The following is a 16,064-nucleotide window of genomic DNA, read 5'->3' on the forward strand; positions in this document are numbered from 1 at the left end:
CTATGGCCACATTTCAATGATATGGCTATTCCCAAATGAAAGAGGGGCTAGTAAATGAGTAATATAATATACATGTGAAAAATAGTATTAACAAATGGCTGGATAATTTCTAGACAGCCCTTTTTAGTTAGTTGGGGCTTGGGAGAAAAGGAAAAAAGCTTTCTGAAAAGCAAGCTGGTCTTTACCACAAGACGTTTTAAAAACACTTATTCAGGGACACTACCCCAAGTAATCTTCATTCCGCATGAAGATCCAACAATCTCTATTTAAGCTTCCCAAGTGATTCTCACATATGCCCAAGTGGCTTAGAAAGTGAAGAGCTTGGGGGCAAATAAAAACATTCCCATGAAAAAGTTTAGAACAATACACTAGATAAAAGGAAAACTAAAACTAAAAGATGACGAAAAATTGAGTTTCTGTACCTAAAAGAATACAGTTGCAACTTGGAAAATTCTTCCCTGTTTTTGGCCTATGATAGCAGTTATTCATGGCTTTCCTCCTAACTATAGTTGCTTCTTCTCAGGTTTTCTTTCCTCCACTCATTCCATATTACCCAGTATGGAACAATATTTTCCTGCTTGGTGGCCATGAGCCTTTCTCCATCTTTAAGTGACCTCATTTGCTTTTATTACCATCTAAAAGCACTTTTCTCTGAGAGCAATTCTGGCTCTTTTTCTGGAATGGCCATCAGAACTGTCATTGTACAGGTCTGACAATCAAGTTTGTAAACTCATCCTAGAAAAAGTGTTTTGAGGGTGGACTAGATGCTGGTGTCAATGCATAAGCTTTCCAAGGAGAGTACTTCAAAGGTGACTATCGTTGATATTCAGCAATGAGATACGCAGCACTTTTTCTAGCATGAGTTCTTGAACTTAACTGTCCAACATCATATATTTACTTCTTGACAGTTCTCCAAACACATTCTTTTATCCTTTGAAGTCTGGTATAGCATTCAATGTACAATAAAATTAGAGTCAAATGAATTTGTAAATAGTTGTGTCGATTTTGAGGTGACAGATATAGCTAACTGGAACCATCAAATAGACTGATGTAAGAGATTCAAATTTAGGTGAAAACCCAAAATCTGAGCCACAGACCTGGGAATTGCCATTAAAGAAAAAATATTTTGAAGCCCAAGCATTGTGGCTCACACCTGTAATCCCAGCACTTGGGAGGCTGAGGCGGTTGGATCACTTAAGCTCACGAGTTCAAGACCAGCCTGAACAAGAGTAAGACCTTGTCTTTAAGAAGTAGCCGAGCGTTGTGGCGGGTGCCTGTAGTCCCAGCTACACAGGAAGCAGAGGCAAGAGAATCACTTGAGCCCAAGAGTTTGAGGTTGCTGTGAGCTATGAGGCCAAAGCACTCTACTGGGGACAAGAAAGTGAGAGTCTGTCTCAAACAGACTTTTTTTTTTTTTGGAACCCTTGAGAATGAAGAAGGTCTGACAATAATGTGATCGTTGGCTAAAATCAGGGGATTTTTCCTCCTAAACTTTCATTATTCTAAATAGCTACACTGCCCAAGATGAGGACTAGTATTTAATTTCCATGTTTGAGAAACTAATGATTCAAATAGAATGAAACTTCCTCAACCTAAGAAAAGTCTATGAAAAACTCACAGCTACATCCTATTAATACTTAATTATGAAAGATAAAAGATCATAAACAGACAACGGTGTCTGCTCTTACCATGTCTACTAAACATTGCACTACAGGTTCTAGTTGAAAGAAACCAAGAAGAAATAAAAAGCATCCAGATTGGAAAGAAAAAAATTATCCCTAGTCACAAATATAATCTGTATATAGAAAAACCTTGGGAATCCACTAAAAAACTATTAGTATAATAAATGAGTTCAACAAAGTTGCAGGATACAAAAGCAATATACAAAATCAATTTTTATATGTGAGCAATAAACAATCTGAAAATGAAATTAAGTAATAATTAAGTACATACAATAGCATTCAAAAAATACTTAGCCATTAACAAAGGAAATCCAAAACTTGTAGTCTGGAAACTACAAGGTATCACTGAAAGATATCACCTAAAAAAAACTTAATGAATGTTCATCCCATGTTTATGGATTGAAAGACTTATTAATATTGTTAAGATGGCAATAGTTCCCAAATTGATCTACAAATTCAATGCAACACTTATCAAAATTCCAACTGTCTTTTGGCAGAAATTGACAAGCAGACAGTTGGAATTAAATTCACATTTATAGTCAACTGACACATGATAAAGATCCCAAGAAAATTCAATGGGGAAAGAATGGTCTTTTCAATACATGGTATTGGGACAACCAGTTATCTACAAGGTAAAATAAGCAAAGTGGAACTTCTACCTTATAGCACATATAAAACTTAGCTCAAAATGGATCACTGACCTAAATGTGAGCTAAATCTATAAAAATCTTTCTATTAGTTCTCTAGGGCTATCATAACAAATGACCACAGATTTTGTGGCTTAAAACAACAGAAATTTATTCACTCACAATTGTGAAGGGCAGAAGTCTAAAATCAAGAAAAAAGAAAATGTATATTATTCAATCTCTTTGGATGAATCAACTGATACTACTGATTGCACAGCTTTTATACTTCATTTAGGTAGTAACAGATTTTCTTTGCCACAAAGAGTTACTCGTTTGGGGCACTCCTGCAAACAGAACATGGGGAATAGTTATCTTCAACTTTCAAGATAGAAGTTGGACTGAATTTGGTAAATTTAGTAACTGTACATACAGATGGTGCACGTTCCTTGGGAAAGCTAGAGTTTATTGCACTGATTAAACAAGTATTAACAGATCCAGATGCTCTCATCTCTTCTCATTGTATTCTGCATCAGCAAAATCTCTGTGGTAAAGCTACTATTTTAGGAGATACTTTGTGACAAGTTGTAAGTAATTATTGACTACATTTGTGCAAATGCAACATAGCATCACCAGTGCCCTAATGCTGAAGTTGAATGATGAGGTATATGGTGTGATTTGTCCTATCATTCTAAAACATGGGACAAATGTTGGCCAAAATTTTATCTCTGCAACAACAGTCAAACTGTATGAAAAACAGAATCAGCAATGTGAATTACTGAAAGATGATTTCTATGGGAATGCAGCATTTCTGTGTGATAGCATGTCAAATCAAAACGACTTGAACATTTCTTTCCAAGATAAAACTAAGTCTACATAAGATACATGGTGAAAAATCCAAGCATTCTAAGAAAAGCTATCTTTGTTCAAAACACTTCTTCAAAGGAAAATTTCTGATGAACAGTTTCCCAGTTAGCAAAGGTCATTGATGAGGACAGGAATAATTTTAAGAATACATAGCTATTACAGACCTATTAATTGAAGAATATAATGAAAGCCTCATTATTTGAGAGAACCAAATGACATCTGAGAACCATGACATCACACTCAGATTAACATTTAAGCTTCACCTAGTTGATATCAAAGTACCTAAAGAACTTCAGGTGGAATTGATTGAGCTCTCAGTAGATGACATTTTAAAGTCATTGTATGATGGTAAGAAAGATACAATTGAAATATGGAAAAATGCAGTAGGATACCCACCAAAAAATGCTTTCTTGCTTTTCAACCACTTATTGCTGCAAACCTACATTCTCCTACCTAACGCAAATCAAGCCACCCTTAAAATCACAAATGACTGATATCCATCTAGTCTAGATGATCAGCTGAAACAGCTGACCTCCACGCTGCTGCCAAACATTCAAATGCTTTCAAACAAAAAGCAGAAGCAACGAAGTCAGTAGAAGGTTTAACTTTAAAATTCAGTTTTCATTTCTTGAAATTATTAAGTACATCATAGTTAAACTTTTACAAAATAATGTAAATGTAAATGTAATGTAATGTACATTTTAAATGTATCTTACTAGGCCAGGCACAGTGGTTCATACCTGTGAGTCTTAGTACTCCGAGGCTCAGAGATGGGTGGATTGCTTGATCTTAGGAATTCGAGACCACCTTAAGCAAGAGGGAGACCCCGTCTCTACTAAAAATAGAACAACTAGCTAGGTGTGTGGCACACACCTGTAGTCCCAGCTACTTGGGGAGCTGAGGCAAGAGGATTGCTCCAGCCCAAGAATTTGAGGTTACTATGAGCTATGATGACGCCAAGGGACTCTATCCAGGGTGACAGAGAGTGAGTTTGTCTCAGAAAAAAAAAAAAAAATTTTTTTTTTTCCAAAGTATATCTAATTAAAGTTTCTCGAATGTAGCCTTACTTGATTATAGCTAGATTAACACAGCCTTCCAACAAGAAAGAGTCTCCATCTCTGGCTAAGTAGATGAAGTCAGACACAAAGAACCTTGTATTTTTTTATTCCATTTACACCAAATAGGTAAATTCATAGAAAGGACTTAGTGGTTGCCAAGGTCAGGGGAAGGAAAAATGGAAAGTGCTAATGGATAAAGGGTCTGTTTTTGTAGTGATGAAAACGTACTAGAATTAGATGGTGATAATGATTGCACCGTTATGTGAACATAATAAAAACAATTGAATTGTACCCTTTAAGATCATGAATTTTATAGTATGTAAATTTTCTCAATTTTTTAAAGTTTATGACCACTTCAACTAAAATTTATCTCAAAAATAAAATTATTGCAAAGAAAACTTAGTGGAAATCTTATTTTGTAGTTTGTTTCTTCAAATTGATCTAAACCAACAGTTACAGAATAGATCCTTACTAGTCCCTTTTTAAAACCTCAGCATTGGCTGGTCATGGTGCCTCACACCTGTAATCTCAGCACTTTGGGAGGCTGATGCCAGATGACCTCTTGAGTTCAGCTGTTTGAGAACAGCCTGGACAATACAGGGAAAACCCATCTCTACAAAAAAATTTTAAAATGAGCTGGGCACAGTGGCACACACCTATAATCCCAACTACTTGAGAGGCTGAAGTGAGAGGGTCACTTAAGCCTAGGAAGTCATACAGGGAGTTTTGATTGTGCCACACTGCACTCTAGCCTGGGCAACAAAGATCCTGTCTCCCCCCATTCCTCAAAAAAGGATTAAGTAAATAAATAATAAAACTGCAGCATTAATTGTTGCCAATGCAAACATTTACAATGCTTATAGAGAGTTGTTTCATAACAATCTGGATTTCCAAAAAATAAAAACACATGTTTCTAAAACTATTAGGCAAACCTGCACTGCAACAGTCGTCTGGAGCTGAATAGCAACTAACCTACCTGTTCTGTTTACCCAGATTTTCACCACTTCCTATTGTTTTCTAAACCCTGAAGCCAAATTCAGTGCCCTTTAGCTTCCCATCTGAGTTTATGATCCCTAAACTGAACAAACTCCTTCTACCTTCTTTATTAGATGTACTGTTGATAAATCAGCGTGTATAACTCCTTTTGTAACTAACTGCAAAGACAAAATGACAGTGACACTTGTTTTTTTTAAAAAAAAAAAAACAACTCTGGAATTGTTACAATTCTTGCTGCATAAACAGAAGTTAAATAATTCAGGAAGAAAATTCAAGTTTTTGATTGAATGAGAAAAAAGTTTTATTTCCTGATCAATGGTTTTATATTTTAACCATCTAAATTCTAGAACCTTCCTGATGCTAAAAAACACAAAAGAAAAACCCTTCCCATCCGTAGCTTCTATATATTAAACTGTAGTTTGCAAGGCTAGAAAACAAAATACAAGGTAAATATGGAAACTAAGTCTACTACTTTCTATTTCAAGTGTATATAAGGCTTTTGAGCTAAAAGCTATGTCAAGTACCTTCAAGCTTTAAAATTCTGTATACTTATCCAATTCTCCTTTACACCAAATAAAGTAATTCATCTAGCTGAAATGCTTTTCCTGTAGGTGGAATAGGTTAAGAGCATTCATATTCCATTTCACTTTTAGCACCACTTTTAACATCAAATAAAACATCAACATATAAAGATGACTTCTAAAAACAGCTATTACCTCTAAACTAGGCAAAACCAAACTCATTGCTGGGTCTTACAAAAGACAGACCAGATGGGCCAATTACTTAGTAGTTTAGAATTCTAAACTAAACATTCTCTCCTCCCCCATGCCCTTTCATTAACTTGTCCAAGTATCTTCAAGCTTACAAGTGGCATTTTTACATCTCAACATTGCCACTGAGTATTAACGGATAAATTGTAAAACTGGAGTAGCATCACAATTGCTTCATAATTTCAATCCCTAAATACACAATGCAAAGGTGCAACTGGATTTAACGTCCAACTGAAAACAATCCTATTTCTGTTTAAACCTGATGGTAAAAATATGATGCTCTCTTAAAAGTTTACCAAATGCACAGTAACATAAATCACAAAAATAACTTTTTCAAAAATGTAGGCCTAGAATCAAAAGAAAACCAGCAATCGTCACCTCAACTATTAACAATGGAAACATAGGAAAAGATTGGTGGAAAACCTAGATCTTGAGTTTCACACCATTAAGAATGTAACAGCCATTAACAGGACAGGAATTAGCAGGATATAATTTACGCTTTCCCTATACTTCACCTGTTACTCTTTACCAGTGTTATCTCACAGAACAGCGGTTTTCAACCTGTGGGTCACCACCCCCAAAGAGGTCAAACGACTCTTTCACAGGGGTCGCCTAAATGCATCCTGCATATCAGATACTTACGTTAAGATTCATTAACAGTACCAAAATTACAGTTATGAAGTAGCAACAAAAATAATTTTACTGTTGGGGGTCACCACAACATGAGGAACTACATTAGGAAGGTTGAGAACCACGGTCACAGAACTTTCTAAAATAACATAAATGTTCTCTATCTGTCCAGTTCAATAAAAGAGCCAACAGCTGTAAGTGGCTACTTAAAAGCTTGAAATGTGGCTAGCAAAACGAAGGAACTAAGTTTAATATTAACTAATTTAAATTAAAATTGTCACATGTGGCTAGTGGCTATTACACCCGAAAATAAACTTCTATAATTTCAAATACAAGGTACAAACACAACGGAACAGTTTTTCAAAGTATCATACCCTGATGTTAACTAACCCCAGCTAAAACCCTCCTGATACCAAATGATACACAAGGTCAACCATCGGCCTAAACATAAAATTCACTTATGAAATGAGAATTCATAATAATAGACTAAGAATTTAAGGTACAATGTTTACCAAAGATAATATAAAAAATATGTCTCAAGTTTTTCCCCATTGTTCTTGCAAAAGGGGTATTCTCTTTTACAAACTCAGTTTCCCAAAGCTTGCAAGTTACTTTCCCTTCAAATCTGTTCAATATCTTCTATTCAGAAAAACAAATGGCAAAAATACTTTATCAGCATTGATAATTTCCCTACGACTCGGGAAATACTTCATGTCAATTTTCCTTTTCTTTAAAAGAGAAAAAAAATATTTGGAAGGGTCTGCGACTCCTGGAAGCCTTATTTATTATTGCCCGTCTTTCCTTGTTTTCAGATACAGGAATCATTAGAATATAGGTGGGATTTTGTTCCTAGACACAAAGTACTTCTTCACTTCCACAGTGTCACAAGTCTTTTTGGCTCTTCAAGTATTTTTTGACCAGTCCTTTCTAAGTCAAGATAAGTAACCAAGATGGTGCACAAAATGTCAAAAGAAAAACAAGTCTGGGAACTTGCACATTGGGTAACCAGTCCCTAAGCAGAATCAACTGCCTTTTACCTGGAGAGAGCGCGCTTCGAACAATCCAGCAAAGCAAACAAGAAGAGCAAGGTCGTGACCCTAGGTCACGGCCGCCGGCACGGCTCCCGCCCGGCAGCGGGAAGCCACCTGTTAGGCCCAAGCCTCACCTGGTAGGAAAGAGGCGGCGCCTACCCAGCAGCTAGCAGGACGCAAGGGCAGCGAGCCTGGAATCCGCCCCTCTCGCTGCGGCTGCGAGACCCCCGGTGGCACGTGGGTTTCACCCGGGTCCCGTCTGTTCTGACAACGAGGTCGCCCGCAGCCACGGAGGCAGGACCCCGCTTTCCTCGCACCCACCCCGCCGAGCAGGCGCTCAGGCGGCCCACGCCGGTACGCCTTTGGTTCCCTTCCTCCCTGGCGGCGCGATCACGCCCTGCTGCCCCTCACCTACCTGGTCGCGGAGTTTGAGGAACGCCATGGCGGTCGCCTCCGCGCCCACTCCAGCCTGCGCCGCCGCCCGGCCCGCCGCTCGCGCCCTAGCACGCTCGGTCGCAGCCCGGGGCCGGCGGGTCGGCGGCCGGCTGCGCTGAGGAGAGCGCGGGCAGGGGGCGGCGCCGCCTCCCAGGCTGCCCGCCGCCTCCGAGAGGTGAGGAGCCCGGCCGGTCCCGCCTCCTCCTCTGAGGACTCCCCGCCCTTTTCCTTCCTTTCTTTCTCTCCCTCAGCTGCCTCCCTACGCAAACCCAGCCGCCGCCGCCGCTGCCGCCGCCTCCTCACGCCCCCTTCCCGAAATACCCTGGCAGCCCCCGCGGCCGCGCCGTTCCAGCCCGCGGCAGCAGCGGCATCCAAACTCTACTCCACAATATTACCACCACCGCCCGCCGCGATTGGCGGCCGCGCGGGGGAGAGGCCAGAGTAAGCCGAGCGCCCATTGGCCACGCCGCCTCGCTCGCTCGTGCCCCCTCCCGCGGAGGGAGGGGGCGGGGAGGAGCAGGCTGCGAAGGGTGGGCGCGGAGCCGCGGCGCGGTCGGGGCGGGAGAGTGGGGAGGAGAGCGCCGCTGGGGGAGGGGCGCCCAGGTGTCCCAGCTCCTGGGCGCGCGCCCGGGGCACGGTGGGCGGAGCTCGGGGCTGGTGGTAAGGGACAGACTGGGAAGAGAGGTGGGTAACGGCCGAGCGCTCCCTTGGGGAGATGGAGTGCAGACTCTAACGGGGAAAGGCTAAGGAGCTGGGTGAGGGGGCGGAAGGGATGTAAGAGCTGGGCACCTGGGGGCTGCTGCCTTCTGAGAGTGACGAGGGTGAGGGGGTGACTCGGCATCGCACGTGGAGGGAGAGTGACAGTGCGCCCCTGGGTTTAGGGAGGATGAAGGAGCCAAGAGAGTGGGATAAGACGTGGTCACAAGGTGGGCTGCTGCTCTCCCGGGGGCTGCGGGCAAAGATGTAGGCGAGGGAGGGGTAATGCTGGGACTCTGGACGGAAGGGCGTCGTCTTTGCAGCTGAACAGGTTGTGGACGCCAGAGCCTTTATCTGCCAGCAGTCCCAATCAGAAGCAAGGTTGCGTGTGGTTTTCCTCTTGAAAACCACCCTTTCTTTGGCTTCTGAGGGAAGTTGCCTCCCACTCAAGAGAAATCAATTTTTAAAAAAAGATGTACAGGATTTCCAATAAATAGCATCCTTGGATGGAGGAGAAGAGGAATGACTTCCCTCACCCTGCCACACACCCCCCACAGCTCTAAAACGGCTTTTCTTTCTAAGGCAGCCATGTGCTGTTACCATTCCAGGCTTGTGTGGGAGAAGATTATTGTGCGCCTGTGTCTCTGCGCCCAGGCGGCTCCAGCCCTTGCTTTATAAAAGGTACAGATGGTTAGGATACAAATGTGTGACGTCAGGCTTGGTTTAAAAAGTCCCCCTTTGCTACATAATTTGTGTCTCTAGGGACAGACTTTATTTAGAAGATCGATCTGAGCCTAATGGCAGTCTAGAGAAATGGGGATCTATGTCAGGATTGTCAGTTCATTATAATGCTTCACTTGTGGCAAAAAACTTATCTTTAGCCACGTGAAAAATGAAGAGTGAACTATGAAAAACACTGCTGATTAACTAATACAATACTACAATTCTTCCGATATTCTTTGATATATCTACGCCATTATTTTATTGAAACAATTTCTTACTGAAAATTACATTCATCATAAATGATATTTTCTCCCTAAAATGGAGGAATTCTAATGCCTGTGATCTAACAATCATAATGAGGATAAAAAAGAAGTTACAGTGCTCTTTGCATTCTCTTCTTTCCCTTTTACTTCAACTCCAGCAGATAAAATTGGGATACTATTTGTCACCCAACCTCTGCTTATCAATTCAATGAGGCTGAATGAGTTAATGTTGTGAAAGCACTTGAGCTCTCCAAAACAAAGGTGTTGTGATAATATTATTAGAGTACTTTGTGATTACAAGTCACCTTTGTAAATTACCTATGTGGGTTCTAGCTTAGTCATGGAGTGTAAGAATTTACCCACATTTATACCTAAGCCTGTTAAGCACTGTGGATGTTGAGCCAGGAATTAATACATACCCCTAAACCCCAGTAAACTGTCCTCTAGTCTGGGTTAAAATTCTAGAATTTAAGAGCACAAGAGGAATTTGATTAGGAATATGGCAAAGATTAACTTTAGGGACATTGCAAGTGCCTTTGAGAGCATGAATTTAAATTATGGACTGAATGTGCATTTTAATAGGCTTTGTGATTGAAGCTAATGAAATTTCAGGGCTCTTCTGAAATTTTCTAATTAAAAAAAAATTAGTGAAAATGTTTCCTAATGCTCTATCTCAGCATTATAGGCTCTGAGCTCTCCTGATTAGAGGATGCTTCAGACCTAGCTGGGTTCACACCCTTCTCACACCCTGAGATGGGAGGGTGTTCACACCCTGAAAGCCCTTTAACCTCTTTGTGTCTTAATTTCACCATTCAGAAAAAAACAAAGTTTTTAATTAATTAATTAATTTTTTTGAGACAGAGTCTCACTTTTGTCACCCTCAGTAGAGTCCCGTGGCATCACAGCTTACAGCAACCTCAAACTCTTAAGTGTTGCCTCAGCCTCCAGAGTAGCTGGGACTACTGGCTCCTGCCACAATGCCCAGCTATTTTTTTTTTTGGTTGCAGCTGTCATTGTTGTTTAGCAGGCCCAGGCCCGCTCAAACCCGCCAGCCTTGGTGTATGTGGCTGGCACCCTACTCACTGAGCTACACATGCTGAGCCTAGAAAAAACTAAGTTTAATATTACCTAGCCTGCTCATCTTATACAATCAAATAAGATAATGATTTGAAAAGCTGTGGGAACTCTGAAGTACCATTCAAATTTAATATTATTACAGCAACTACATTTCCATAGCTGGTAAGAGGGTAACAACTATTTATTTTGAAAGATAGGAACAAAAATTTAAATAAGCAATAAAATAAAGGTTATGTTCACATTCTCATAATATTTTTAAAATAATTATTATGGGGTTATTCCTGCTTATTATAAAATATTCAAATATTAAGGGAATCCATACCACTAAAAAGGAACGTATTATCAAAGCCAAGGGGACCAGGGACTTAATGTTGTCAGTAATCTCTTTTTCTCCCTCTTTTTTCCTGTTTTCTACATGTTACTTTTCTTTACTACAACCAGCAGCTCAACTCCCATTTTAAGTACTCTGCACTCATAAAGAGAAATGAGTCGATAGTCCTGACACTTCTCAAGTAATGACTAATTAGTCGGACTAGACTCATGTGCCCGTACCTCAGCCAATAATTACTACAAGGTGTTACAGTTACTAATAGCCTCCATTCAGAATTCATGTCTAAAATGATAGATACCAAGGATAGAAAGAAAGATGTCATACAGAAGTGACCACCAGGGAAATATCTATGAACTAGGCACACCAAATTTGATTTACTGTGCTACTACATGTTGGGCACTTGTTTAGCACCTTATCTGCTTTGCTTCATTTACGGAAAATAAATGAAATATGCCCAAAGAAATTAAGTGTTCCCGGAGTTACCCAGCTAATCAGTGACAGGACCTGGATGCATAAGGGCCTTGAAAGCAATTTATGTGGTAGGAAATGGACAACTATTGAGAACTTTTGAGCTGGATAAAGTTCTTATAAAAGTGAAGAGCCTGAAATACATAGAAAAGGCATATAGTAGACTATTAAAGCAGCAAAGATTGGTTCAAGGACCTAAAGGATAGAATTAGAAGACCTGACATATAGCTAAGAGTTTTTGAAGGAGAGAAAATAGAGAATGAGAAGAGGCAATAGCCATAGAAATTATGTCTGCGAATTTTTCAAACATGAAGAAATTGAACACAAGTCATCAGAAAAGAAGATGTCAACTCTAAGAATGATTTCTAAAAATTAAGACCTATATATAGTAGTGAAATTACTGAATACCAAATAATAAAAAAATGTTAGCAAACCAAGAAAAGTCAAATTACTCTAAGAATGACTGTCATCCTGCCAGCAGATTTGTCAGCAACAATAGGTGACAGAAAATGATGGAAAAAGTCTTCAAAATCCTGAGAAACTATCACTGAAAAACTAGAATTCTATACCTAGCTAAATCATTTTTCAAGCAAAAGGACAAAATAAATGACATTTTCAAAATTTAGGACTAATAGATAACTCATTAAAAGATTCTGAAGAATATACTTTAACAACAACAACAAAACTGAACCGAAAAGAAAGAAGTGAAATGGGAAAAGAAAGGATAAATAAATTAGCAAATTTCTTGGTTAATCTACAGCAGTAGTATTTTTTTTTTAAGTGCTAGCATTTTGGAATTTAAAAACCAGGGAAAATTGAAATACTAGCCCTTAAAAATATGGTTTATAATGGTAGAAGGGAGTTCTGAGTTAAAGTATTCTAGAGGTTTATTCAGAAGGAGTGAAATATTCCTTTTAGAACTTGATGACTTGTTGGTTAAAGTTCTTTGTTGTAAACAATAGAATCCATGCAGGATTCTTCTTTCTTAAAATGATAACAGAGTCATTGGGAGAGCTAGACAAAGATGCTTGAGCTAAACTTCTAGAAAAAATGCCCTTTACCATGCCAGAATTAGCATGATAAAGAAACTACTACTGCTTTCATCAAGCACCAAATACCAGGAGTTCAACTTTTCTTCATCTGACCATGCTGCCAGAATTAATACCATTTCTGTATCAGAAACTTGCAACAGGAAAGTGGAAGCTATGTGCAGAGCTTTGGTCCTCACATTTCTTGTTCATGAATTTCCATGAATGCTTCCAGTTACCAGAGCCTATGTCACAGCCCTGCATCCTAGCTGCAAGAGAGGCAAGAAATTTGAATCTTAATTATATACCAGGGACCTATAACCAGGGAATTATTCAAAATATAGAAAGGTTATTTAAAAGATTATGGCAACCTGGACTGTGACAGAGTCCTTTAATGATATGCATGAAAACATTTAAAGGTATGCACAAAAATAAGAAAAACAGAATGTAAAACATCTAAACCAGCAGAGGGAAGAAAATGGCTTATAGGAAACTTAGTTAATGGATTAGCAGGCAAAAAAGAAGAAAAATAAAAGCAAATTAACAGCATGGTAAATAGGAAACTCAAATAAGATTGTAGAAAGAAGTCCAAGTTTATTGTTAGTTGCCATAAATAGTATAAATGGATTAGGTCTGTCTATAAAAAACTGACAACAAACACATTTATACTGATTTAAAAAAAAAAGCTATGTGCTATTTGTAAGATATGTACTTAAAACAGACTGTCAGAAAGTTTAGTAGGGAAAGGATTAAAAAAAAAACTATATATTAAGAAAATATTAACCAAAAGATTGTTCACCTAAATAACATTAATATAGAACATAAGAATTTAGGGCAAGAAGGATTGGTATGAATAAGCAAGTAACGTATAATAATGATAAAAGATTCCACTGAGAAGATACACAGTCACCATACAGTTATGAACTTGTGTGCATTTAATCACATAAAGCAAAATGTGATGGAACTTCGTAGGGAAATAGGCAAATGCACCATCAAAAACTAATAGACAAGTGGAGAAAGAGTTGAATACCATAAGATCAACAAACTTTATATCATGTGGGAGTATATGCTTACACACATGAATAAACAAAAGTAAAGAAAAAGTCCACACCACTTTCCCAAGACACTTAAGTCCAGCCATCTTACAGGTGAATTTTATGAAACTTACAAGAGAAAATTGTGGCTCGGTGAGTGGGGCGCCGGCCCCATATACCGAGGGTGGTGGGTTTGAACCCCGCCCCAGCTAAATTGCAACAAAAAAATAGCTGGGCATTGAGGCGGGTGCCTATAGTCCCAGCTACTCGGGAGGCTGAGACAAGAGAATCACCTAAGCCCAGGATTTGGAGGTAGCTGTGAGCTGTGTGATGCCACGGCACTCTACAAGGGCGATAAAGTGAAACTCTCTACCAAAAAAACAAACAAAAAGAAAATGCTTTTTCTTTATTTTGTTTCCCAAAGTAAGTAGAAAACGAAAACCAGGTTTATGAATACCAAGACTCCTAATGCAGCAACCCTCTGACATCTAATATTTTGAAAGTGCAGTTATTGCAAATAGGGTCATGCAGAATCGATTTCATTTATTCAAAAGCTTTTTTGAGAAGATCTCTGCTTAACTCCTACTGGTATCTCTCTGCTGTGACAGCTCTGCAGTGGTTGAAATATATGCAGACTGCAGAAGATAAAAATATGCAACAATATTATACATAGTATGACATAAACTCTGAAAAAATAAATAAATAAGCAGACATCTATTAGTAGAAAAAAGTAAAAGACCAGAAGAAAATATGCCACAATATTAAATGAAGTTATATTTAAATGACAGAAATATGAGTCATTTCTTCTGTATTTCTGTTTTTTGGGTATTTTCTTTAGTGAGAAATCATTTAAATAGTTTCCAAGTTGGGTGGTGCCTGTGGCTCAGTGGGTAGGGCGCTGGCCCCATATACCAAGGGTGGCGGGTTCAAACCTGGCCCCGGCCAAACTGCAACAAAAAATAGCCGGGCGTTGTGGTGGGTGCCTGTAGTCCCAGCTACTCGGGAGGCTGAGGCAAGAGAATCGCCTAGGCCTAGGAGTTGGAGGTTGCTGTGAGCTGTGACGACACATCACTCTACTGAGGGCGATAAAGTGAGACTCAGTCGCTACAAAAAAAAATACGTAAACAGTTTTCAAGTATATTGGCATTTTATAGATACTTAATTTTTTTTAGTGATTCCATTACTTCATTGTAATAAAAAAAAAAAAATGGTCCATATAAGAAAACAACTATCAGAATGAGAAAAGAAATTCTAAGTAGATTATTAAGTACATTAAATGTGAATAAACACTCTCACTTAAAAGGCAAATACTATCAGACTGAATAAAACAGCAAGACCCTACTCTATGTTGCCTACAATAGATATACCTGAGATGTGAAGATATAACAGGTTGAAGGTGAAAGATGGAAAAGATATATGCAAACAGCCATAAGAGATTTGGAGTGGCTGCATTAATATCAGATAATATGAACTTAAGAAATATTAGTAGACATGTTTTGGGGGTTTTTGTTTTGTTTTGTTTTGTTTTGTTTTCTCTATTGCTCGGGCTACAGTGCAGTGGCATCATCATGACTCATTGCAAGCTCAAAGTCCTGGGCTCAAGTGATCCTGCTGCCTCAGCCTCCTGAGTAGCTCAGAGTACAGGCAAGCACACCCTGCTATAGCAGAGACATGTTGATAAAGGGGCAATACAACTAGAAAATATAGCCATTATAAGTGTTAGGTAAAAACCATTCCCCCCAAATGGATAAAGCAAAAACTCATAGAAATGAAGGGAGAAATAGAGAATTCATCACTAGTAAAGATTTCACAAGCAAACAATACCATTTACACTAACACACACACAAAAAGAAAAACTTAGAAATAAATTTAACCAAGGAATGAAAGACCTGTACATTGAAAACTATAAAATACTGATGAAAGAAAATGAGGAAAATTTAAATAAATAAAGATATCTTGTGCTCATGGATCAGAAGACTCAATATTGTTAAAGTGTCCATACTACCCAAAGCATGTACAGATTTAATGCAATCTCTATCAAAGTCTAGACGGCATACTTAACGAAATAGAAAAAAAAACTGAAGTTATGGAGCTGTAAATGACCTCAAGTAGCCAAAGCAATTCTGAGAAATAAAAAAAAAAGCTGAAGGCATCACCCCTTCTGATTTAAAATTATGTTATAAAGCTATAGTAATCAAAACAGTGTGGTACTAGCATAAAGACAGAAACATGGACCAGAGGATAGAATACATAGGGAGCCCAGAAATAAATCCAAACTTACATAGTCAACTAATTTTTGACAAGGGCACCAAGAAGACATAATGGAGAAAGGATGGTATTTTCAATAAATAA

The 16,064-nt window shown here is 38.9% G+C and overlaps 1 protein-coding gene across 3 annotated transcripts in view; it reads right to left on the reverse strand.

Moving 5' to 3' along the window:
• ANKRD28 (ankyrin repeat domain 28) overlaps positions 1–8,482 on the reverse strand; it is a 207,647-nt gene extending 199,165 nt beyond the window's left edge. For 2 of the 3 annotated variants that reach the window (XM_053600599.1, XM_053600597.1), the window contains exon 1: positions 8,073–8,467. Coding sequence is in view for 1 of the 3 variants with exons in the window: in XM_053600596.1 (XP_053456571.1) it covers positions 8,073–8,099 (27 nt within the window). In the remaining 2 variants the exon portion in view is untranslated. Of the gene's footprint in view, positions 1–8,072 lie in introns of all 3 variants that reach the window. The other variant, XM_053600596.1, reaches the window with a different exon arrangement.
• Between the last annotated feature and the right edge of the window lie 7,582 nt (positions 8,483–16,064).

Source organism: Nycticebus coucang, chromosome 8 (genome assembly GCF_027406575.1).
Source record: "Nycticebus coucang isolate mNycCou1 chromosome 8, mNycCou1.pri, whole genome shotgun sequence".
In the NCBI taxonomy this organism is placed as follows: Eukaryota; Metazoa; Chordata; class Mammalia; order Primates; family Lorisidae; genus Nycticebus; species Nycticebus coucang.